Source organism: Cyanistes caeruleus, unplaced genomic scaffold (genome assembly GCF_971803275.1).
Source record: "Cyanistes caeruleus unplaced genomic scaffold, bCyaCae1.hap1.1 HAP1_SCAFFOLD_99, whole genome shotgun sequence".
Taxonomy (NCBI): domain Eukaryota; kingdom Metazoa; phylum Chordata; class Aves; order Passeriformes; family Paridae; genus Cyanistes; species Cyanistes caeruleus.
Window position 1 is genome coordinate 652,089 of NW_028255901.1, and position 25,671 is coordinate 677,759.

Genomic DNA, 25,671 nt, shown 5'->3' on the forward strand with positions numbered 1-25,671 from the left:
CGCTGGGCGGCCCGTGGGCCCCCGGCACAGGCGGGTCCGTGTGGCCGGGCCGGCGCCGTGTCCGCAGCGGGCTCCGAGGGGAGCGGCCCGGGCCGGCCGTGGCCGTGCGGGGCCTGGCGGGGCTCGGGGGGCCGGGCCGGGCCGGGCAGAGGCTGAGGGAGAGCGGGACAAGCGCTGGCACAGAGGCCCCGGGCTCGCCGTGCCCCCCTGGCCACGCAGCCGGGCTCGGGGGCCGCCTGGCTCTGAGGCAGCCCCGGCTGCGGGGGTCCCCCGGGGTCTCTGGGGAGGGGGCGGCAATGGGGGCTGCCGGAGCTCTGTGCCCGGGGCTGGGCGCGGCTGCCGAGGGAGCGGAGCATGCAGGCTCCCGCCGTGCTGGGGCTTGCTCTGCCCGCCTCAGGGGCTGCATTGTCAGCCCAGAGCCACGTGGGGATGGCCCGGACCAGCGGGGCTGGCAGGGAAAGCAGCAAGGGGGGCAGCAGAAACGGGCAGTGCCAGAGCTGGGGGTGCTCCCGAAGCCTGCAGATGTTGGGAGCATGGACAAGGGGGCCCAGGGATACCCCAGGAGCCTGAACCAGGGAGCCCAGACAGTGCTGACCACGCAGGACTCCTGGGATGCCAAAGTGGTGAGGCCAGAGAAGAGGAACCTCCTGGCTTGCCAGGAGCCCCAGCAGACAGAGACGGGGAACAGCAATACAAACTTGACCCACAGCAATCCAGACAGGGGGGGCTTCCAGGACCCCACAGTGGAGAGACAAGAGAGGGTAAACGCATGGATGGGTGTTTTTGGTGAATCTTGGCCATTTGTGTATTTTAGGGGACTGAATATTAGCGTTTTGGTGGTTTATATGGGCACCAGGTGCCCGGTGACTTCTAGGGAAGGACTTGGAGAGTAGGAAACCCCTAACCCAAAGTGCTCATCCATTGCATTTTCTGAAACCAGGATTTCTCATTCCTAAACTTTGGCCGGATGGAGAAGGAGGCTGCGAGGAAGAGGAAGATGCCCCAGGACACCCAGGCAGGTGAGGAGGAAGTCAGTGCCCCTTTCCCCCTCTCTCCTGCTCCATCTCCCAGCCCAGCATGGCCCTGGCTGCAGGACAACCCCGCTGCCGACGCCGTCCTGCCGGGGACGCACTGGGGGGATCTCCTTCCCCTTCCCTCTGGCACGGAGGCAAATCCCATCCTCTCCTTGTCCTTCCTCCCCCAGACAAGGAGCTGAGGATGGAGACCAGGGAGGACAAATCCCCACGGCAGAACCTCATGGAAGAGGCTGTTCTGAGCAGCTCCACAGTGCAGGAATCCAGCGAGGAGGAAAATCCCCAGAGATCCTGCAGGAGGAGGGGCTCCAAACCCATCCCAGGGTGCTCTGAGGAGGAAAGACCCACCCTGTGCCGGGAAGGCGGCCGGAGATCCAGCCGGGGCTCTGAGCTGGTGGTCCATGAGCAGCTTCAGGATGGGGAGAAGCCCTACAAGTGCTTGGAGTGTGGGAAGAGCTTCAGGTTGAGCAACAGCCTGATCCGCCACAGGATGATCCACACTGGGGAATGGGCCTATGAGTGTGGGGCATGTGGGAAGGGCTTCAGTTTCAACTCCCAACTTGTCATCCACCAGGGCATCCACACTGGGGAGAGGCCCTACGAGTGTCCCGAGTGTGGGAAGAGGTTTCAGAGCAGCTCCCATCTCCTCAGGCACCAGCGGATTCACACGGATGAGAGGCCCTTCCGCTGCCCCGACTGCAGGAAGGGCTTCAAGTGAAATTCTGCCCTCATCACCCACCGGCGCATCCACACTGAGGAGAGGCCCTACAAGTGTCCCCAGTGTGGGAAGAGCTTCTCAGACAGGTCTAACTTGGCCAGACACCAACGGAGGCACCACTAAGGGAAGCCCTGTGAGTGCCCCAAGTGGAGGAAGAGCTTTCTCCACAGCTCCAGCCTCATCCCACCTTGGAGGAACGACATTGGTAAGAGACCTGGTGATCCATGTTCCCTGGGATCCATGCTGAGAAGACACCTGTACCTCTTCCTGCCCATGGCAATGTCATGATGTGGGATTAAAGAACATGAGGGTCTGTCCATGGCCCTGTCATTATATTCAATCCCATCTCAGGTCATTGCCAGGGGCAGGAAAAGGACTCCCTCTCTCACCAGAGGAGAAGAGTGTCCTTTCTTGGCAGGAGGAAATACGTGGCCAGGAAGAAGCAGTCGGTGGCATTTTAGTTTTCCCTGTAAATAATTTGTCTTATCCCTTCTGTTACCAGAATTATTTCTGATTGTGTTAATTCATCATCTCATTGCTGTTCTCAATAAATTGTTCTTATCCCAGCCTGGGATCTTTGCCTTTTGTGCTTTCCATGGGAGGTGGGAGGGAAGCGAGCAGCAGCGCGGTTTCAGCAGGAGCAGGAAATTGGGGAATGCCATTCCTGAAGCCCAGCCCATGGAAACCGAGCATCCCAGCTGGTGCCAGGCCTGGTTGCCATGGCAGCAGCCTTGGGAGCGGGTCCCTGGCTGGGGGCTGCGGGAACCTCTTCCCTCTGGTGCCCAGGGACAGGAGTGGAGGGAGCGGCTGGAGCTGAGGCGGGCAGGTTTAGGCTGGATGTGAGGAAAAGGTTTTTCCGCGAGGCTGCTGGGGCACTGAACAGGCTCCCCAGGGAAGGCTCCCAGCTCCAGGGCTGGCTGAGCTCCAGCAGTGTTTGGCCAGCGCTGCCAGGCCCAGGCTGGGATTGTTGGGGTGTCCTGTGCAGGGCCAGCAGTTGGACTGGAGGATCCCCATGGCTCCCTCCCAACTCAGCCAATTCTGTGGCTCTGTGATCCCATGAGCCTGGGGATGGGCCTGCAAATGGTTGCCATGGCAATGGGCTCTGGCTCCAGGCCTGAGCTGGTGTCCATGGCAACCACCCCTGGCATGGGGTCTCCATGGAGCTGCCAAGGGACTGCCCATAGCAACAGGGGCTGTGCTGGCTGCCATGGAATCAGACCATCGCTACATGGGGCTGGTGATGGTTGCCTACCAAGGGCCAGATTTGTTACAGGCCCTCAGAGGGGCGCCATGGGGACATTCCAAGAGTCTCCAGGCTGTTCAAGAGCTGGAATGTCACAGGCAGAGACAGGGGCTTCACAGAGACTTCCCAGGGATTTCTGGGGATGCTGAAGAGCCGTGTGCTCAGACGCTGTCCCAGCAATTCCATGGTGACATCCCAGGGCCTCATGGGCTGCAAAGGCACCGCTCTGTCACAGGCACTCCCGGGGGCTCCACGGTGACATCCCAGGAGTCCCCAGGCTGCCAAAGTGCTGGGATGTCACAGACACTCCCAGGGCTTCCTGTCATGGGCAGAGTGGGAGCTTCTGGCAAAAGCTTTGTTGCTTTATTGGAGAAACTTCTGCTGAGTCATGAGGTGGAGAAATGACACCCAACAGCCACCAGGGATCCTCAAACCCCTCCAGGTCACCTAGACATTTAAATTCCTTCTAAGAGAAGAGGATGAAAGCAGCTGGATTCAATCCCAGCCCCAGAGTATGTCAAAGGTTTATGTGTAAATATTGGACAGGTGGAATTGAACCGTAATTCAATTTGTCCCACAGGATTAACAATGGAATATCAGTTATATTTATACAAACACCACTGTGGCTGATTCTGGCATGATTAGACAGATTTATTTACACCACAGAGTAATTAAAGAAAAAGTGTTATTTACTCCAGAGTAGAGGAGCTGTAACAATTATTAGACTATAGTGCTCTAGGAAGCAATTTTGAAGTGAACAGGGCCTTGCAGGAGTTGTTTGAGCCCATTCCAGGCACAGCCTCCTGCTCCAGCAGGAACTGCCTTTCCTGTGCATTGGAGTGTAAAAACGCTCGCTAGTGAGCGAGGTGAGAAACTTCTCCAGGGTCAAGCTGTTCAAGTATAAGCGATTTATTACAAGGGTACAAGGAGGGGAGAGCCGTGTCCGCCACCAGCCTCGGCGTCCACGTGGTCAGGGGGAGGGGAGTGAGCACAGGTAGAGCAGGGGAGGAGAGGTTGGAAGGGGGAGGGAGGGAGTAAGAGAGGGAAGACAAGAGGGGTAGGAGCCGGGAGAGGGGGCTGAGAGTTAAGAGGGGTTCTGAGGTAAGAGTGGGGGAGAGGGGAGCTGGGAGAGGGGTAAAGAGAGGAGAGAGGAGAGAAGAGGGAAGAGTAAAGAGTTAAGAGTAAAGATGTAAGAGTAAAGACAGCGAAGTTCTTGTTACAATCCAATATATCTTTTTCTATCGTGAATATTCTAATTACCAGAAACCAATCACCATGAGACACACCCACTAAAGAATTTACATACAACCAATGGGCTTCCCTATATTAACATACAGTGTTGCATTTTATACTCTACAGAGCTTTACAAGTTCTTTCCTTGCTTCTTTACTTTTGGACTCTTCTTATCAGCAGAAGGACATTGTTTTATCAACAGGGATTCTCCTCTAGCTGGCTAGGCTATTGTTCTTCAGGCAAAAGCTTTATTTCTTCATTGGAGAAACCCCTGCTGGGTCATGAGTTAGACAAATGACACCCAACTGCCACCAGGAATCTTCAAACCCTTCCAGGATGCCAAGACTTTTAAATTCCTTCTAAGAGAGGAGACTGGGAGTGGCAGGATCCAAACCCAACCCCGGAGTTTGTCAAAGGTTTATGTGTAATAATTGGACAGTTGGAACTGAACCGTAATGCAATTTGTCCCACAGGATTAACAATGGAATATCAGTTATATTTATACAAATACCACTGTCACTGATTCTGGCATGATTAGACAGATTTATTTACATCACAAAGTAAATAAAGAAAAAGAGTTATTTACTCCAGAGTAGAGGAGCTATAACAATTATTAGACTATAGCGCCCTAGGAAACAATTTTGAAGTAAACAGGGCTTTGCTGGAGTTGTTTGAGCCCATTCCAGGCACAGCCTCCTGCTGCAGCAGGAACTGCCTTTCCTGTGCCATGGCCAGGGCAGATCCCGCTGCAGGAAAAGCCCCAGGCCAGCCCCAAGCCAGGGAAGGGCTCGGGCACAAGTGCCAAGTGCCGTGCTGGGAGCTGTGCCAGGGACAGCCTGAGGCACCAAAGGCACCTTGGCAGCAGCAGCTGCTTCCAGGCCATGGCCAGAAGGCTCCCTTGGCACCCTGGCCTGGTGGCCAGCACTGCAGAGCTGCTGCTTCAGGGCTCATTTCTGGCTGGGCTCTGAAAAGCCACTGCTGCTCCAGGAGGAGCCTGACTGGGAAGCAATTGGCCCCACACCTTGGGGACAAGATAATAATGAAACAACTCTTCATGGCAGCAGAGACAAGGCAGGGGCAGAGGAAAGGGGAGAGCCAGGCCCAGGGAACATGGCTGCAATGGTGATGGCTGTGAGGTCAGTGCCACTGCAGCAGCCTGGCTGGCCCTCAGGAGAGGGCACAGGGATGGGCTGTGCAGCTGCAAGGCCCTGCCTGAGGCAACTTGTGCAGCCCTTTGGCCATGGCTGCTGGCCCTGGGCCTGAGGCCAGCAGGGGACAAGTGACCCTGGCAGCCCTGGGGCCTCATTGCCTCCTTGTCCCTGCTCAGCAGCCTGGCAGGGGCCGCCCCATGGTGCTGCCCTTGGCATTGCACATCCCCACATGCCAGTGGCCCGGGAAGAGCCCTGAGCAATGAGGGAGGGACAGCATCTGCCTTGCCAGGGGCTGGGGCTCAGCCCTTGGCCCTTGGCATTCCTGAAACACATCCAGCTTTGCTCAGCACCACAGACACCTTTCCCTTGCTTGTCCCCAGCTGCCATCAGGGCCTCCAGTCTTCTGCTCTGCCTGGAACCTGGGGACGCTTTCTCACTCGTGTCTCTCATTTCAACTACAAGAAACTTCAGTGTTTCCATCTGACTTGGAGCTCTTGAGGAGTTTCTGGAGCACACTCTGAGGGACTGAGTGTGATGCCAAGAGCCCCACAGGCCCGAGAGGGTGATGAAAGTGCTGGTGCTGTGTCTGTGCTGCTGAGCTGGGCCGGGCTCCTGGCCCAGAGGCAGCTCCTGGCAAGGGCAGCGCTGCAGAGAGACAGCTCTGGCCAGGAGCAGCTCCTGAGCACAGCCCAGCAGGGCTGGGGCCCTGCCAGGGCAGCTCAGGGACACAGAGAGCAGGCCCAGACAGAGCTGCCAGGGGCTCAGCACTGGCAGGGGCTGTGGGATGTGCCAGAGGTGGCTGTGTCACAGCAGCACCTCTGTGTCTGTGTCCTGGAGCCCCAGAGCAGCTGGGATGTCAGAAAGGGGCTGTGTGACAGCTCCAAGTGGGTTGTTTGAGGTCACAGCTGGGGCTGTGACATGACAGAGTTTGTTGTGTGATGTCACTGAACAGCTACAGCATCATAGAGGGGATTCTGTGACAGCACAGAGCAGGTTGTGACTTCAGAGTGTGGCTGTATGACATCACAGTGTGGCCTGGGTGATATCACTTAGTGGGTTGTGACATCACAGAGAGGGCTGTGACACCAGAGGTTAGATGTACAACATCGCAGAGAGGGTTGTGACATCACTGAGCAGACTGTGAAGCCACATGGTTGTGATATGAAATCCTAGAGTGGGCAGTGACATCATAGAAAAGCCATGTGACATCTCAGGACAGGTTGTATGACATCACAGTGCCAACTGTGACATCACAGAGTGAACAATGACATCAAATGTGGCTGTTTGACATCACAGAACGCTATGTGACATCACAAGGTGTTTTTGTGGCATATAGGAAGAGACATGACATCACAGAAAGGTGGTGTGACATCCCAGGGCAGGTTGTGTGATGATGAGTTCGGTGGGAGAAATGCAGCACTCAATATGAATGATCAGCAAGTCTCGTTTATTGGTAACTCTAACACCACTTATATAGCATCAATAATTAGGCTCATACATAGTGCAAAAAGCAAGCTCATTATTGGATACTTCATTTAAGGTCAACTCCACCTAATTCTACATTCCTGTGATCGCTCATCTATGCTGAATTCACATTCTTCTGATCACAGCGTCCTGTTCTCAGTTAACAGTTATCAGCAAGGCCTTCCTGACTTTGCAACATCTCACACCAACTGTACTCTATTGTCTAATTCTTTCCCAGCTAACTGCTGCATGGGAATATGACCTTTGCTCTCTAGCCATTCCTCTATAGTGTGACACCACTGAGTGGGCTGTGACATCCCAGGTGGCTGTGTGACATCTCGAGGTCACTGGGGAGGTCACTCTGCCCCGACCTCCTTCACAGTTCCCCCCAGAGAAGTCCAACGCTGCCCTTGCAGCAGCCTGTCTGCACAGAAACACTTCCAGGGCTCTCTGCATTTCCCTTCCCTCACTCTTGCCTCACTCACACACCTCCCAACAACCCACTTGCTGCTTTCAGCTGCAAGGAGTTCAAAGCTTGTCTGTCCTTCAGCAGCTGCTCTAATTCTGCCTTCAGACAACTCTGGGGCTGTGTTTATTGTAGAACTCCCTGTGTGTCTGAAACATTCCTTGTGTGGCTCTGCCTTGGGGAAGGGGAACCTCCTTGGTGGCACCTTGGGCTTGGCACACACTTGAGGAGGGTGTCTGTTTGCCATGGGGAAACTCAGCAGTTTTAGATTGCTAAAATCAAAGAAGGAAAACCCCTCTTTGCCTGAGTGCAGCCAGTTCTGTGAGCAAAGCAGGTCCCAGGAGAGTGAGGAGAGACAGGATGGGGCTGGGGAATGTGGAGCAAGGTTGTCCCCACTGGGTCAGACCTCAAGGCACAGCTTCTCTGACCTGGCCACACCTCCTTAGGAGAGACCCTGGATCAATATCCATCACTGAATGCTGCAATCATCTCTGCTCTAAAGAGAACAGGAATAAAAGACACCCTTTGAAACAGGAATACATATTTCTTAGAAGTTCTTCAAGCTATTTCTCCAGAACTATTGTAGGAAACTTTCCTGAGAACTGCACCAGACCAGAGGGAAATCAAGGCACAGCCATGGTTTGTTAGGATTTGCTTGATCCTAATGAGCCCCATGGTGTATTTGGAGCTGAGCCCTTCAACTTCAGGACCTGAGAGGAGACTGCACAAACCTTTCCAGGAGTCCAAGTCAGAGGAAAAACCCAAAGTGTCTCCAAGCATTAATGGGTGCCACTGAGGTCCATCCCCAACACAGGCTCCTCATGGACTCCTTGGAGGAGAGAACTGGAGGCCAGGATTGCACAAAAACCTCCCAGAGACTCAGTGTGGAAAGGAAAATCCAAAGTAGCTGAAAAAGCCCTGAGTATCTCAAAGTATTGATGAGCCCCACTGAGTGTCAATGCAAAGCTCCCAAGGGACTCGTTAAAGCAGATAATTGGGGCCAGGATTGCACAAACTTCTCAGAGACTCAGGGTGGGAAGGAAAAAGGAAAGTGCCTTAAGAACCTGAAGTACCTTGAAGCATTAATGAGCCCCACTGAGTGTTGTTACTGACAAAGCCTCTCAAGGGACTAATTACAGCAGATAATTGGAGGCCAGGATTGCACAAAGCTCTCAGAGACTCCAAGGCAAAAGCCAAAGTCCTTTGAAAAAGCTGCAGTCCCTGGGAGCATGAAGGAGCCCCCAGGGCCATTCCTGAGCAAGGCTCCCCAGGGACTCCTTCCAGCAGATCCCTGAGGCCACTGGCATGTGGGCTAGGGGGGATGCTGAGGGCAGGCCAAGGGGGTGACAGTGGCCAGCCTTGCTGGGGCTGTGCCAGGAGGCCCCAGGGCCTCAGGACAAGGTGTCTCCTCACAGCCCTTGCTGGCACAGCATTGGCTGCTGTGGCCCAGGGCACCAAGCCTTGGCTTCTCTTTGTCCCCAGCTGTCATCAGTGCCTCCAGTTCTCTGCTCTGCCTGGGGCCTGGGGACACTTTCTCAGTCATGTCCCTCAGTGGGACCCATTAAAAGGAAAAGAAACTTTGGAGTTGGATTCTGACTTGGAGTTCTTGAGAGCTTTCTTCCCCTCCCTGTCAGGGACTGATGTTCAGGGCCTCAGCACAAAGCCCCAAGGGGCTCATTAAAGTCCTGCTGCTGTGTCTCTGCTGCTGAGCTGGGCCGGGCTCCTGGCACAGAGGCAGCTCCTGGAAACCAAGAAGAGCTTCAAAAGCACATTTCTCTTGCTGAGCAGCTCTTCTGCCAGCCCAGCAGGGCTGGGGCACTGCCTGCAGCCACCCTGGGCACAGCCCAGAGGCACAGAGAGCTTCAATCGGTCAGGGCTGGGAAGGTGCTGAGAAGTGCCTGGGGCAGAATCCCTGCCAGCCCTTGACACAGGAAGCCTCTGGCTGCAGGACAATGCAGCTGCAGCTCCTGGAGGCATCTCCTCAAGCTGGAACATGCCAGTGCCTACAGACTCTGTGAGTACATTCTCTGCCTGTCCCTTGTGCAGAGCAGCCAGGGGTGCCCAGGGCTGTCCTGCAGAGCAGGGTCCTGCAGCCCAGGGCGCTGTGCTGGGGCAGGGACTCTGCTGCCTGCCAGGGACAGCTCTCAGCCGGCCCGGGGAGCTGCTCCCAGCGCTGGGGAGAAGCTGTGGGGGGAAGGAGCCACCCTGAGCAGGGCAGGGGCTGCTGCTGAGAGGGGCTGTGTGGGGCAGGGCTGCTCCCAGCTCCAGTCCAGCCTGGACACAGCTCCAGAGGACACTTCCTAAAAGAAGGTGAGCCTGGGATTGATGTAAAGATCAGGAGCTTTCCTGAGACTATTTTCAATTTCTTTCTTTAAGCAGGGTGGGAAAGTTGAGATGATAGCAAAAAGATTTTTGCTTTTTATGCATTTTTAATATATTTTTAGATCTGTAAACTATTATTATGTAATTATTAAATTTTAATTCTTAATTAACTCTATTAAACTATTATTATATACTATACTATACTATACTATACTATACTATACTATACTATTATATTATATTATATTATATTACATTTATATTATAATTAAGGACAACTATTATCCTTAATTAACTCTAATATATTTCCTAACCTTTCTCTTAGATTTTAGAAAAATAATCTGATCTTCTAAATAGATTTCTGCAATACTGTATTGTCTTATCATCAGGGAGAGGAGCTACAAGAAGAACATTTTGTTTTGTAACCAGAATGTGAGCAGTCATAACAAAAAGTGGGGCATAGAAACCCTTCGACCTACTCCAATGGGTTGACTCAGGGGTGTGTAACTGGGGCAGCTGAATCTCCTATTGAATGTTTCTGTTAAATATCCTAATTAATCAACCTTAAGAAATTGTTGAAATAAGGGCCCGGGTGCACCCCATCCCCACTGGGATACATGGAAGTTTCCAATAAAGGTCTGGTTTTTACTTTACTGTTCTAACACTGTTGCAAAGGTTTGGGGTTTTTTTCTCTTTTGATTATAGACAATGAAGGGGATGAGAGAAGCAGAAGAGGAATTGTAATCCCAGAATCACAGAACATTCTGAGTTGAAAGTGACACACCAGGAACAGCAAAGTAATGTTTGAACATGTACAGAGATGTCAGAATTGTAAGTTTGGGTGCTCAGTCTCTCTGCTGGGAGCCTCCTAAACAGCCTAAATGCACTGCTCTGATATTGTCATTGGTATCTGGGGCTCTCAGGGAGGCTCTGGCATCTGCAGCAGCTGAGTCAGGCCCTGCCCTTGGGATTGCTGCCAGGCAGGGGTGTCCATGGGAATGGGGTGTCCCAGCTTCCCTGTGACCTGTGGGGCTGTGGGCAAAGCAGTCCATGGCAAAGGGGAAGGAGCTGAGCTCCCTCCCTGAGATCCCATCATGGGCACACCTGGGGATCTCCTTGCTGTGTCCTTCCAAGCTCTGAGCTGCCCTCCTGGCTGCAAATCTGTGCCAGAGCCTCTCAGAGTTCCCTGAATGTCCCACGGGGAAGGGCAGAGATGCCACAGCTGAGGAAATGCTGTTGGCTCTGCCAAGGGAGCCGTGAGTGTCCTTGGCAGAGGGGGGTGCTGAGACCTTGCCCAGAGACCTTTAGAGAGGGTGAGACATTCAGGGATCCCTCTGCTCTGGGCAGGGTCTGGTTTATGCCAGGGTGACACAGGAGTGTGACTGTGCTCTGATTCCAGCCAAAGGTGCAAACCCAGGGCAGTTGGGAACAAGCCCATCCAGCCCCTCACCTTCCCTAAGCCACAGGGAATCCTTTGCCTCTCTTGTCTCAGTGGGAAATTCTGAGTGCAGCAGAAATGCTGGGGATTTCTGACCTCAGAGAACCAGGAATGGTTTGTGGGCAGGAAAAGAATTTCTAAAACAAACTCCTACCACCTATTTCCTTTACAAGTGTTGTGCAGATGCTACCAAGCCCTTCTGCATTAGGATTGATTCCCCTGAATATACCCTGAATTTCCAGCCTTGTCCCTCTGCCGCATGGCCACAAACCCAGGGCAGCAGGGCAGGGATGGCTCCTGGAGAGCCCCCAAGCATGGGCCTGGCTGCTCCTGGCACACTCAGACAGCACAGCTGGAGATCAGTCAAGGGCCTGGGTGATGGTTTTCCCAGAGCAGGAACAAGGCTGGGTGAGTCCCAGTCTCTCCTGATTTGTCACTGCTCTTTTTCTTCATGAACAGGTCCCCATGTGCAGCCACAGCAAATGTCCAACAGCAGCTCCATCAGCCACTTCCTCCTGCTGGCATTGGCAGACACGCGGCAGCTGCAGCTCCTGCACTTCTGCCTCTTCCTGGGCATCTCCCTGGCTGCCCTCCTGGGCAACGGCCTCATCATCAGCGCCGTAGCCTGCAGCCACCACCTGCACAGCCCCATGTTCTTCTTCCTGCTCAACCTGGCCCTCACTGACCTGGGCTCCATCTGCACCACTGTGCCCAAAGCCATGCACAATTCCCTCTGGGACACCAGACACATCTCCTACACAGGATGTGCTGCACAGCTCTTTTTCTTTCTCTTCTTCATCTCAGCAGAATTTTATCTCCTGACCATCATGTGCTACGACCGCTACGTGTCCATCTGCAAACCCCTGCACTACGGGACCCTCCTGGGCAGCAGAGCTTGTGCCCACATGGCAGCAGCTGCCTGGCCCAGTGCCTTTCTCACTGCTCTCATGCACACAGCCAATACATTTTCCCTGCCCCTGTGCCATGGCAATGCCCTGGACCAGTTCTTCTGTGAGGTGCCCCAGATCCTCAAGCTCTCCTGCTCCAAATCCTACCTCAGGGAACATGGGCTTCTTGCTGTTGGTGTGTGTTTAACTTTAGGTTGTTTTGTGTTCATTGTTTTCTCCTATGTGCAGATCTTCAGGGCCGTGCTGAGGATCCCCTCTGAGCAGGGACAAAGGCACAAAGCCTTTTCCACCTGCCTCCCTCACCTGGCTGTGGTCTCCCTGTTCCTCAGCACTGGTACATTTGCTCACCTGAAGCCCCCCTCCATCTCCTCCCCATCCCTGGATCTGGCAGTGTCAGTTTTGTACTCAGTGGTGCCTCCAGTCCTGAACCCCCTCATCTACAGCCTGAGGAACCAGGAGCTCAAGGCTGCAGTGTGGACACTGATGACTGGATGGTTTCAGAAACATTAAACTGCTGGCCAGTTTCGGCAAATCATTTGTAATAAAAGTCATCTTTGATACTTCGTGTTGATTTCGTCTTGGAGGTTTCTTTCTTTGTTTTATTATTGTAAATTGTCCAAAATAAAATGTAATTTTTTGTGCCATTTCTCATTTGGATTCTCCCCACTTTCCCTGTGGGCACAGTGCCAATGAGGAGCTGTTCTCTTTGTGGCTTTAAAGGAATTAAAGGATCTCCCAGCAAAGTTTTCTCCAGAGATGCCCCTTTTGTTCCCTTCTCTGGAGCTGCAGCAGCAGTGTCTGTGAGCAGAGCTGGGGGCAGATCAGTGCTGGCACAGCAGCTGTGGCCAGGAGCAGCAGCACTTGGTGTTGCCAGTGCTGCTCCCGTGCCACTGCCCCGCTGCCCTCCTGGCCCTGGTGTTGCTGCAGGGCCCGAGTGCTCTCGGGGCCGGGCACAGCCCTGGGGGTGGCAGTGCCGGGGCTGCAGCAGGGACAGGCCATGGGCACTGCTGGGGCAGCGCTGACGCCTCAGGGCAGGGCCTGGGGGCTCCAGGCTCCTTGCCCAGGCTCTCTCAAGAACACGGCCAGGCCAAAGCTCAGCACAGAAAACCCCCATGAGCAGCCCAACCAGTGCCAAGCACAGGGGAAGAATCATTGCCCTGATCCTGCTGGCCACAGCGTTCCTGATCCAGGCCAGGAGCCATTGGCCTCCTTGGCCACCTGGGCACACTGCTGGCTCATGCCCAGCCTGCTGTCCATCAGTGCCCCAGCTCCCTTTCTGCCTGGCTGCTGTCCAGCCCCTCTGTCCCCAGCCTGGAGCACTGCAGGGGTTGTTGTGGCCAAAGTGCAGGACCCGGCACTTGGACTTGTTAAACCTCACCTTGTTGGGTTTGGGCCCTGGATCCAGCCTGTCCAGCTCCCTGTGCAGAGCCCTCATACCCTGCAGCACATCAACACTCCCAGTCAACCTGGTGTCACCACGGTTCCATGGGGCCCTAGAGTGTCACAATGGTCTCCAGGATTCCATGAGGCCTCCCAGGGTCACAGTGTCCCTTTGGTTCCATGGAACCCCTTGGCATCACAAAGTCCCTTGGATCCTTGGTCCCTGCAGTGTCCCAGTGGATCCTTGGTTCCATGAGGTCTCTCAGTGCAGCAATGCTCTCCTTGGTTCCACAGTGTCACCATGGCCTCTTGGTCCCAAGGGCACCACAGTTTCAAACAAGTTTCCTTCATTCCGTGAGTCCCTGAGGAGCAACACTGGCCCCTTGGTTCCATGGGGCCCTGCAGTGTCCCAAGGGCCCCATCATGACACGAGGTCCTGCTCTGTCACAATGCTCTGCATGGTTCCACAAGGCCCTGCAGTGTCACAGGGGCCTTTTGGTTCCATGAGCCCAAGGAAGAGGTGGCCTCTGGAGTAGCAAAATTCATTAGCATTCTCCAGGTGGCTGAGGATCCGTCCTCCTTAGAACAGGAATGAACAGAAATGGGCACAGCTTTCTGGCTATCCCAGCTTTGGGATGGGCCCTGGGCCTGGAGCAGGAGCAGCTCCTGAGGGCCCCAAGACCAGGGCTCTTGTGCTGGCCTGGGCAGATGGGATGGCAGGAGGGGCTGCAGAGCTCTGAGCACCTCAGGGAGAGGGGAGCAGGGCACCCAGGGAGCCTCCTTTTCCCTTGGCCAAGCACCTTCCCCCATGGCTGGGGCTGAGGCCTCTCTGAGCTGCAGCTGCTGCTGTGCCCTGCAGAGGGGCTGAGGCCGTGGGGCAGTGCCCAGAGCAGCCTGCCCTGAGCAGAGCTGTGGGGCCAGAGCCGGCTGGGCTGTGCTGGGGAGAGGCCCTTGGTGCTGCTGAGAGCTCAGGGCAGCTGGGACAGCCTGGAGGGAGCTGGGCTGGGCTCAAAGAGCCTGCCAGAGAAACCAGCAGTGTCCATCTCAGCCTGTGTGAGCGTGAGGGACAGGACTCGGCCCAGGCCTTGTGGGGCAGGGACAGCGCCTGCAGGGCAAGGGATTGAAAATACGCAAGTGGCTGAGAGAGGAGGCTGCTCTGTGCCCTTGGTGGCATGAGCAGAGCAGGGAGGGGACCCAGGACATTTGTCACCACCAGGTTCTGTCCCCAGGTGTTGGCAGCCCTGGCTGCTGACCCCAGGTTTGGCTTGTGCTGAGTTTGGCCGTGGCCCAGCTCCATCCTCCTGTGGGGCTCAGGGCCTGTTGCTGGCCATGGCCAGCCCTGCCCAGCCTCTGTGCTGGCCCAGAGCCCGGCAGAGCCCGGGGCAGGGCTGTGTGTGCAGGCCCACAGGTGCCACAGGCTCTGCAGGAGCTGGGAGAGGCTGCCCAGCAGGGAGGCCATGGGGCACAGAGCCCCAGGGCTGCTGTGGGCACCACGGCACAGGGGCCGTGCCCACCTGCAATGCTCCTGCCCTGGGCTGGGTCTGCACAGGGGCTGGGGCACCATGGCTGGGCCAGCGGGGCACAAAGGGGCCATGGAGCCGCTGCCAGGGCTGGCAGCAAGGCCAGGCACAGAAAAGGAATTGCTGTGCATGGCCTGTGCTGGCCAGGGCTGGCTGTGCCAAAGGCAGGACTAAGCCTCTCTTGGTGGCTGCAGGAAAAGTCCAGAGCCCAAAGAGCCTCCATGGCTGTGCTGGAGACCAAGACCGGAGGAGGGAAATGCAGGGCTGCCACCAAGCAGTACCCTCGTCCCCCAGACAACTCTCTCAAGGAGACATTTAAAAGGAGTTACAATTTTTTGTGTCTTCTGAGTTGGATGCACTGGAGAAATACCAGCAAGAGATTCTGAGGAGCTCAAAACAACAAAACAGCCTTTACTGGCAACTATAGAAAATCAGAGAAACTTTGACAAATGGTTTAATATGACAGTCAATAAACAAAAAACTTCTCAAAGCATTAACTTGGCCCATTCAACTCCACAAACTCTAAGCCTGTTCATTTTAAGTTTCTCAAAATCTGCAAGAGGACAGAAATAGGAAACACAAAATGAAAGAAAGACAAAAAAGCCTTAGAGAAACACACACAGAGATACCAACTCCTGGATTCCAGCAGCATTCAGATAGAAATTCCAAGAGGAGGCGGGGTCAAGATGTGTGTTTGCCTTGTAGTCAGCCTTAAGTTCCCCTTGGTCTTCCTGGGCCCTTTCCCCAGGTGGGATTTCCGATCATTTGGTCACTCAGGAGCTGGGCTGGGGGCTCCAGAGGTGGGTGTGGAGCATTGCCTTTGGTGTGCCAGGGACTGGCAGACAGTGCTGGGCTGGGATAGAGGCTCTGGGGGGATTTGGGTTCCAGGGCAGTGCAGTGCTGGGGTTACAGGGCAGGACAAGGCTGGGCCTGCCCCTTCCTCCCCTTTGAAACACAAAATGTTTTGAGCCAACAATTTACTCCAGTCTCTCACAACAGGCAAAGCTGGAGCTGGAATCCCTATTTTGGTCATGGGCACCTGGCTGAGAAGGACAATTCTTTTCTATAGGAAGGAAAGCACAGAGCCCCAGGGTTTGGAAGGCAGGTGAGAGCTGGACATCAGGAGGCCAAAGCCAGCCCAACTTGCCAGTGATGGCAGATTTTGTCTGGGAGCAGGCTTTGGATGTAGGGAATGTTGGAGGTGGAATCTAAATTTTGGCCATGGATGCCTGGAGAAGCAGGACAGTTCTTTCCCATAGGGAGGAACTCACAGTGCCTTCCCCAGTGTTTCAGTAGCAGATGAGAAGAGACCCTCAACATGTCAAGGTCAGTTGGACCAGTCAGGTGGCCCCTGGGAGGCCAAACCAGCCAGACCTGTTCTGTGTTCCCTTGATTTTATGGGGCCCCATAGAGTCACAATGGACCCTTACTTCCATGGGGCCCTTCAGTGTCACAATGGTGCTGTGATTCCATGGGATCCTGCAGTGTCATAGTGGAGCACTGATTATAAGAAGACCTGCAGTGTCACAGTGGACTCTTGATTCCATGGAGTTGTCACAATGGCCTCAGGATCCATCAGGCCCTGCAGTGACACAATGGTGCCAGCGATTCCATGAGGCCTTGCAGTGTCACAATGGTCTCTGTGGTCCCACAGGCCCCTCAATGTCACGTGACTCCTCTGTTCCATGAGGCCTGAAATGTCACAATGGACCTTGGCTGTTTGCAGTGTCACAAAGGTCTCCTCTGGCTCCACAGTGTCATCCTGGACCACTGATTACAGGAGGCCCCTCAGTGTCACCCTGGACCTTTGGTTCCATGCAGCCCTGCAGTGTCACAAAGGACTCTTGGTTTCACGAGGCCCCACAGGATCCCAATGGTCCTCTTGGTTCTGTGGGGACCACAATGGTCTCACTGGTTCAATGAGGCCTCACAGTGTCACAATGCTTTGTTTATTTCATGGTGCCCCACAATGTCACAATGGATCCTTGGTTCCATGGGGCCCTGTGCTGGTGCATTCCCCCCTCCCCTTCTCAGGCCGCCCTGCCAGCTGAGAAATGCTCCTTGGGCCTGGGCCTTGGCCAACAGCCCCTGGGCTCAGCTCCTCTGCAGCTCATCAGAAACACTGTCTGCTCCCAGGCACTGCTGCTGCCCAAGCAGCTCCTGCTTGCTTCAGGAGCAGCCCTGGGAACTGTTCCTGTTCCCTGCGTGGCACAACATCCCTGTTCTCAGCCTTGCAAAGAAAGCTGTTGATGCCAAGTGCGGCCAGGATGAAACATTGCTGTGCCTGAAGCCCCTCTCTTGGGGCCCTACAAACAGCGCTCCAAAAGGAGCCCCTTGCAGCTCTCCTGGGCCAGCCACCTCCCTCGGAGTGGGGCCTCTGTGAGCCGGGAACTCTCTCGTTTGCTGCACTCGGGGCATCCCCGAACAAGGACGGAGCCTGGGCCGATCCCCCCACACCTCCAGGCTCAGCCCTTCGCCCGCTGGGGAGATGCCAAAGCATCCGCAGGGAGCATTTCCCTGCTCTGCAGGGGAATTTCTCACAGCTGCCTTGCACTGCCTCTTTGTGTCTGTGTGCACACACCAGTGCTGTGCCCTGGCAAATGTGGCAGAAATGCTGCTCTGGGAGGGGCTGGAGTGCCTTGGAGATCTGAGTCAGGCAGGCCTGTGAGTGAGGGTAAGTCATGAGGTATAAGCTAAGTTAAATGCTGCATAGTGTTCTTCTTTTGCTCCATTGTTATGTTTAATATAAATGATAAGCTAATTTAAATACTGTTTAGTATTATTCCTCTGCAAATTTGCTAAGTCATAGGTTATAAATTAGGTTAAATACAGTAAATGCTGTTGTTTTGCTAAATTGTGACATTTGAGGTTTCATTTAAGGTTAAGGTATAACTGAAGTCCTGTTAAGTTTGTGCTCTGTTAAGTGAGCCAACTCTGGGATGTTATCATGTGTTGCCATACAGCGGTACTGTGATGTCACAGAAGACTGTGATGTCAAAAATTCAACCCGTGATGTCACAGTCTGTTCTGTGATGTCACATGCTGGTCTGTCATTTCACAGAGCCACCTTCGATGATGGCAGTCTCTGCTCAATGGTCTCACACCATCCTTTATGATGCCAGAGTCAACTTCGTGATGTCATAACCCCATCAGTGATGTCACACAACCATCTCTGTGATGTCAGATACCCTGTAATGTCACAGCACATACTTTGACCTCACAACCAGGTCCATGATATCATACAGCCATGTCATGATGTCACAGCCTGATTACTGATGTCACAGAATCCCTTCTATGATGCCATAGCTGCTCAGTGACCTCACACAACAAACTCTGTGATGTCACAGCCCCATCTGTGACTTCACACAACCCACTCGGAACTGTCACACAGCCCCTTTCTGACATCCCAGCTGCTCTGGGGCTCCAGGACACAGCCACAGAGGTGCTGCTGGGACACAGCCCCCTCTGGCACATCCCACAGCCCCTGCCAGTGCTGAGCCCCTGGCAGCTCTGTCTGGGCCTGCTCTCTGTGTCCCTGAGCTGCCCTGGCAGGGCCCCAGCCCTGCTGGGCTGTGCTCAGGAGCTGCTCCTGACCAGAGCTGTCTCCCTGCTGTGGTCTGTTCCCATGGCAACATCTGCCCCATTGTTATGGTCTGTTTCCATGACAACCATCACAACCCCTGTTGCTATGATCAGTCCCTTGGCAGCTCCATGGAGACCCCATGCCAGGGGTGGTTGCCATGGATACCAGCTCAGGCCTGGAGCCAGAGCCCATTGCCATGGCAACCATTTGCAGTCCCATCCCCAGGCTCATGGGATCACAGAGCCACAGAATTGGCTGAGTTGGGAGGGAGCCATGGGGATCTTCCAGTCCAACTGCTGTCCCTGCACAGGACACCCCAACAATCCCAGCCCGAGCCTGGCAGCGCTGGCCAAACGCTGCTGGAGCTCAGCCAGCCCTGGAGCTGGGAGCCTTCCCTGGGGAGCCTGTTCAGTGCCCCAGCAGCCTCGCGGGAAAAACCTTTTCCTCACATCCAGCCTAAACCTGCCCGCCTCAGCTCCAGCCACTCCCTCCACTCCTGTCCCTGGGCACCAGAGTAAAGAGGTTCCTGCAGCCCCCAGCCAGGGACCCGCTCCCAAGGCTGCTGCCATGGCAACCAGGCCTGGCACCAGCTGGGATGCTCGGTTTCCCCGGGCTGGGCTTCAGGAATGGCATTCCCCAATTTCCTGCTCCTGCTGAAACCGCGCTGCTGCTTGCTTCCCTCCCACCTCCCATGGAAAGCACAAAAGGCAAAGATCCCAGGCTGGGATAAGAACAATTTATTGAGAACAGCAACGGGATAAGGAACAAACAGACACAGAAACAATTTTGGTAACAGAAAGGATAAGACCATTCACAGGGAAAACTAAAACACCACTGACTCTTCCTGGACACGTATTTCCTCCTGCCAAGAAAGGACACCCTTCTCTGGTGAGAGAGAGAGTCCTTTTCCTGCTCCTGGCAATGACCTGAGATGGGACTGAATATAATGACAGGGTGTCATGGGGTAGCTTTACCTTTAAGACAGCTTGGAGGGAGAGGAAGTTGAAGCTGCTGGTGGCTGATGGGAGTTTTTCCTCCTGACCAATTATCGGTCATTTCCAAGAATTGACAGCAGATCTGACCATTAAAAAGTGAATTCAACTTGTAAACACCCCCTTAAGAAGTACAGACAGAATTCTCTTGCCCTCTCTGGTTTCCGGCATTTGAAGAGGTAACAAGGCTCTGTCTCGGCCTCCTCCCCCCTCTCCAGGCCGACCAGGCCGCGGTGGAGGGGGGAGGGGGAAGAGAAGCAGCGCTGGTCAGCCGAGTGTGGTTTTCAGTTTTTGTTGCATGGCCAGACCCTCACATTCTTTGATCCCACATTATGTCATTGCCACAGGCAGGAAAAGGTACAGGTGTCTTCCCAGTATGGATCACAGGGAACATGGATCACCAGGTCTCTGCCCAACGTCGGTCCTCCAAGGGGGGATGAAACTGGAGCAATGCACAAAGCTCTTCCTGCACTTGGGGCATTTACAGGGCTTCCCTTACTGGTGCCTCCGTTGGTGTCTGGCCAAGCTAGATTTGTCTGAGAAGCTCTTCCCACATTCCCCACACTTGTAGGGCCTCTCCCCAGTGTGGATGCGCCGGTGGGTGATGAGGGTGGAGTTTCACTTGAAGCCCTCCCCACAGTCGGGGCAGCGGAAAGGCCTCTCATCCGTGTGAATCCGCTGGTGCAGGAGGAGAGTGAAGCTGGTCTGAAACCTCTTCCCACACTGGAGACACTCGTAGGGCCTCTCCCCTGTGTGGATGCGCTCGTGGATGATGAGGTGGGACCTCCGGCTGAAGGTCATCCCACATTGCCCACACTCATAGGGCCGATCTCCGGTGTGGATCCTCTGGTGGCTGATCAGGCTGGAGCTCTGGCTGAAGCTTTTCCCACATTCCCCACACTCATAGGGCCTCTCCCCAGTGTGGATGCGCCGGTGCCTGATGAGGTGGGAGTTTTGCTTGAAGCCCTCCCCACAGTCAGGGCAGCGGAAGGGCCTCTCATCCGTGTGAATCCGCTGGTGCACGAGGAGAGTGGAGCTGGTCTGAAACCTCTTCCCACACTCAGAACACTCGTAGGGCCTCTCCCCAGTGTGGATGTGCCAGTGCCTGAAGAGGTGGGAATTTTGCTTGAAGCCTTTCCTGCACTTGGGGCAGCAGAAGGGCCTCTCATCCGTGTGAATCCGCTGGTGCCTGAGGAGATGGGAGCTCCTCTGAAACCTCTTCCCACACTCGGGACACTCGTAGGGCCTCTCCCCAGTGTGGATGCGCTGGTGACGGATGAGTTGCGAGTTAAAGCTGAAGCCCTTCCCACATTCCCCACACTCGTAGGCCCATTCCCCAGTGTGGATCATCTGGTGGCAGATCAGTTTGGTGCTCGACCTGAAGCTCTTCCCACACTCCAAGCACTTGTAGGGCTTCTCCCCATCCTGAAGCTGCTCATGGACCACCAGCTCAGAGCCCTGGCTGGATCTCCGGCCACCTTCCCGGCACAGGGTGGGTCTTTCCTCCTCAGAGCACCCTGGGATGGGTTTGGAGCCCCTCCTCCGGCGGGATCTCCAGGGATTTTCCTCCCCATTGGGTTCCTGTGGTGTGGAGCTGCTCAAAATGGCCTCTTCCATGAGGTTCTGCCGTGGGGATTTGTCCTCCCTGGTCTCCATCCTCAGCTCCTTGTCTGGGGGAGCAAGGACAAGGAGAGGATGGGATTTGCCTCCGTGCCAGAGGGAAGGGGAAGGAGATCCCCCCAGCGCGTCCCCGGCAGGACGGCGTCGGCAGCGGGGTTGTCCTGCAGCCGGGGGCCAGGCTGGGCTGGGAGATGGAGCAGGAGAGAGGGGGAAAGGGGCACTGACTTCCTCCTCACCTGCCTGGGTGTCCTGGGGCATCTTCCTCTTCATCCCAGCTGCCCTCTCCATCTGGCCAAGGTTTGGGAATGAGAAATCCTTGTTTCCGGAAATATACAATGCATGAGTACATTGGGTTAGGGTGTTCCTCGTGATCAAGTTCATCTCTAGAAGTCACCGGGCATCTGGGGCCCATAAAAACCCCCCAAACACCAAAATTCAGCCCTGAAAATGCCTCCCAGGAGTTCCCCATCTCTGTTCTCTCCCAGTTGCGGTTTGGGGATTCCCCCCGTCCCAGCTGCTGGGGGTCAAGCTTGCACTGGGGTTCCTTTGTCTGCTCGGTCCCTGCCTACCCCAGGTTGCTGGGAGTGCCTGGAATCCAAAACGTTCCCCCCGTTTCCATCTCCTCATTTAGGAATGATGGGGCTTTTTGGATTCCTATGGTCCCTTATCCCCTTACTCTCTGCTTTGGGGTGCAGAAGGTCCAAGGAGTCCCCCCTGCCCCACTCCAGGCTGTTGAGGGTCCTTTGAATTGTGGCGCTCCCCCTCTCTGGGCTCCCCACTTTGGGGTCCTGGGAGTCACAGGGCTCTGCTCCCCCAGGCTGCCTCTGAGAGCAGCCGCCACCAGGACCCCCCAATGTCCCCCCAAGGGGCATTTTCTGCTTAGCTTTGGAGTTCTTCATTCTCCAAACATTCCCCCAGAAAAACTCAACCCAGGCACCCCCCAGGATATCTGGGTCAAGCTCCCCCTCCCTGGTCATTGCTGGGATAGGGGGTGATGATCCCACGGGTGGGATCTCATGGGTGACAAGGGGCTGTGAATTCAGGGAGTGCTCGACCTCATGTTTCCTCCTCCTTTCCATGATCCTCCTTTGTCCCTCCTCTTCTTCTTCCTCCCTAACGCCAGCTTCTTCTCCTACGTCCATCCCTTCTCACTCTCCTTCTTCATCCCTCCTCTTCCATCTCTCCTCCTCCTCCCCCAGGAGCAGCGACACCCTCGGTGCCCCGTTCCCAAACCCCTCACAGCCCACGGCAGGAGCGGGGATGGAGCCGGGACAGGTCGGGATGGGCAGCGCGGGGCTCTCCGCTGCTCCCACCCGCTGGGGACGGGGGGAACCCGGCCCGGGGAAAAGGAGAGGGAAACTGGGAAAATTGGGGGCTGCAGATCCAACCTGGGGCTGGCTGGGGACCCTGGCTGGGGACTGCCAGCCCTTGGGGCTACTCTGGGGAGATGTGGGACCGGGGAACGCAGAGAGGGCTGGGGGATCCCAGGAGTGGCAGCACTGGCAGGGACTGGTTTGGACTGGGGTAACTGGAACCTTACTGGGGTAACTGGGAATGACTGGGAATGAGCACTAGCATGCTGCGGGCAGCTGGGATATACTGGGAGTGTCTGTGACCATACTGGGAACAGCTGGAACCACACTGGGAGAAACTGGGAGTGAGTGGAACCGTGCTGAGATGGACTGGGTCTATTCCAGGGACAACTGGGATCATACCGGTAGGAACTGGGAAGAATTACAACTATTCTGGGATCATACTCAACTGGGATCATACTGGGATCACAGTGGGAGCAGCTGGGTCCCTGCTGGCTGAGACTGGGATCCCACTGAGGGTGACTGGAATCATACTGGGATTGACTGGGAGTGGCTGGGAACAACTGGAATCATGCTGAGAGCAACTGGGAGGAGCTGGGAATGACTGGGAGCGTGCTGGGGCTGACTGGGATATACTGGGAGAGACAGGGAGTCCCAGGGATCACACTGGAGGCTACTGGGGTCACACTGGCACTGCCAGGGAGCAACTGAGGGCCACTGGCCTCATACTGGGAGTGACTGGGATTAGACTGGGAGTGTGAAGGAAACTGTGTGAGGGAAAAAATGGGAAAAAAACCAAGATAAATTCAAGGAAAATATAAGAGAAAAATCAGGGAAAAGCAAAAAAAACCCAAAACAACCAAAACAGGGAGATATAAAAAAAAAGGGGGGAAAAAGCACGGAAAAAATTTGAGAGAAAACTGGGGAAAACCAGGAAAAATCTGGGGGAAAAAAAAATACCTCAAGGAAAAACTGGGGAAAAAATCAGGAAAGTGGAAAAAAACTGGGAAAAATCAGTAAAAATCAGAAAAAATGGGGAAGAAATCAGAAAAAATAGGAAAAGAAGGAAAAATCAGGAAAAAAACAGGAAAAAATTGGGGGAAAAATGGGGAAAATCAGGAATAAAACTGGGAAAGGATTGGGAAAAATCGGGGAAACTAAGGAAAAGAAAGAGAAATAAAATCTGGAAAAAATGGGGAAAAAAATGCAAAAAAACCAGGAAAAATCAGGGAAATTTGAGAATAAATTGGGAGAAAAGTAGGAAAAATTTGGGAAAAGAATAGGGAAAAATCAGGAAAAATTAGGAAAGGCGTGAAAAAAATTAGGAAAAATCAGGGAAAAATATCAGGAAAAAAAAGATTAAAAACCTCGGGAAAAATCCAGAAAAATCATTAAAAAATTGGAAAAAATTTGGAAAAATCAAGGAAGAAATCTGATATATTTGAGAATAAATTGCAAAAAAAGCAGAAAAAAAATTAGAAAAACAATTTATAAAAAAGATAAATCAGGGAAAAATCAGGGAAAAAAATAGGAACAGGATAAAAATTCAGAAAAAAAAAAAAAGAAAAAAATCAGGAAAAAATTGGGGAAAACCAGAAAAATTTGGGAAAGGAAAAGGGAAAAATCAGGGAAAAAACTGAGAAAAAAACTGGAAAAAAATACAAAAACCAAGGAAAATTTTGACCAAAAATTGGGAAAAATTGAAAAAAATCAGAAAAGAAAGAGGAAAAAATCAGGAAAAAAATATCTGAAAAACTCAGGAAAAAATGGGGAAAATAAGGAAAAAAATTATGAAAAAATTGGGAAAATTGAGATGAGTGAGGAAAGAAACCTGGAAAAAATCGGGTAAAATCGCTTAAAAACTTAAGAAATATAGGGAAAAATCAGGGAAAAATTGTGAAAAAATCTGAGAATAATGAGGAAAAAATTGGGAAAAGAAGAGGGAAAAATCAGGAAAAAACTGGGAGAAAAAAATTGGGAAAAAACTGGGAAAAATCATGAAAAGAAAGAGGAAGAAGAGCAGGAAAAATTTGAGAAAAATTAAAAAAAAAAATCAGGAAAACAATGAGGAAAAGAAAACGGGAAAAAAGACCACAACGAAAAATGGGAAAAAACTGGGGAAAAGCCAGGAAATATTTAGGAAAGAAACAGGCAAAAGTCAGAAAAATTAAAGAAAAAATGGGGTAATATTTGGACAAATCAGAGAGAAAAATCAAGAAAAAATGGGGAAAAAAATTTTAAAAATTATGAAAAATGAATGAAAAATCAGGAAAAGAAAAAGTGAATAAAACCTGGAAAAAATCAGGAAAAAAAACCCAGGAAAAAAATCAGAATAAAATAATGAAAAATTGAGGGAAAATCAGGGAAAAAACTGGGAAAAATCTGGGAAAAAATTGGGAAAATACAGGAAAAAACAGAAAAATCAGGTAAAAATTTAAGAAGTTACAAAAAAGACGGAAAAACTTGAGAAAAGAAGAGGGAAAAACCAGGCGAAAATCAGGGAAAAAAATCAGGAAAATTTGTGAAAAAACTGGGAAAAAATTGGGAAAACAAGGAGAAAAGCAGGGAAAAAATGGGAAAAATCAGGAAAAATCAGGAAAAAAATGGAAAAAAATAGAAAAAATTGGGAAAAAAATTGGGAAAATTCAGGGAAAAACCGAGGAATACAAAGAGGAAAATTATCTTAAAAAGCTGGGAAAAAAACTGGGAAAAAATGAGAAAAATCAGGGGAAAAAACGGATTGAAATCCCTTTATTCCATTTTTCCAAGGAATTTTGGGAATTGCCTACCTGGGAGGTTGTGGAAGAATTTCCAGACCTGGGAATCCGAGAACTGAGGAAAGGTGAAATTGCGGATGAGCTGGTTCGGGTTTTTCGGAAGGCTGATGGCCTGGTCCTCTTACAGCTTCCAGAATGTTCGGATGAGTCCCACGCCTCCTTCCAGCGGGAAATCATGAAAAAATCATGGAAAAATCATGGGAAAGCTGTGATTCAAATTCATGGACTTTTGCCCACAAAACACCCTTTTTTTCCCGACAAAATTTCAATTTTTTCCCCAAAAATTTTAATTCCTCCCCACCTAAAATATTAATTTTTTTTGATAATTAAATGGGAAGGATTGGGGGAAATGGGGGAAAATAGGATGGAAATGGAGGAAAAATGTGGAAGAGTTGGGGAAAACTAGAAAAAAATGGGGAAAAATGGGGAAAAAGAGAAAAAATGGAGCAAAAGTTGGAAGAAATGGAGAAAAAATGGGATGAAAATGGGAGAAAGTTGTGGGAAATGGA

General features: G+C 52.9%; 2 protein-coding genes across 2 annotated transcripts in view; one reads left to right on the plus strand and one right to left on the minus strand.

Moving 5' to 3' along the window:
- Positions 1 to 25,671, minus strand: part of LOC147646411 (uncharacterized) — a 584,263-nt gene that overhangs the window by 447,216 nt on the left and 111,376 nt on the right. The window contains 1 exon segment of the mRNA XM_086873464.1: positions 20,237 to 20,488. Coding sequence (XP_086729590.1) covers positions 20,237 to 20,488 — 252 coding nt within the window.
- LOC111945723 (olfactory receptor 14A16-like) lies at positions 11,552 to 12,487 on the plus strand. Its single transcript, XM_023948387.2, has one exon. It carries the CDS (start codon positions 11,552 to 11,554, stop codon positions 12,485 to 12,487), a length of 936 nt encoding a protein of 311 aa, XP_023804155.2.

What these genes read in the sequence shown, in the direction of transcription:
- LOC111945723 (XM_023948387.2), top strand. Translation starts at nt 11,552, where the DNA reads ATGTCCAACAGCAGCTCCATCAGCCACTTCCTCCTGCTGGCATTGGCA.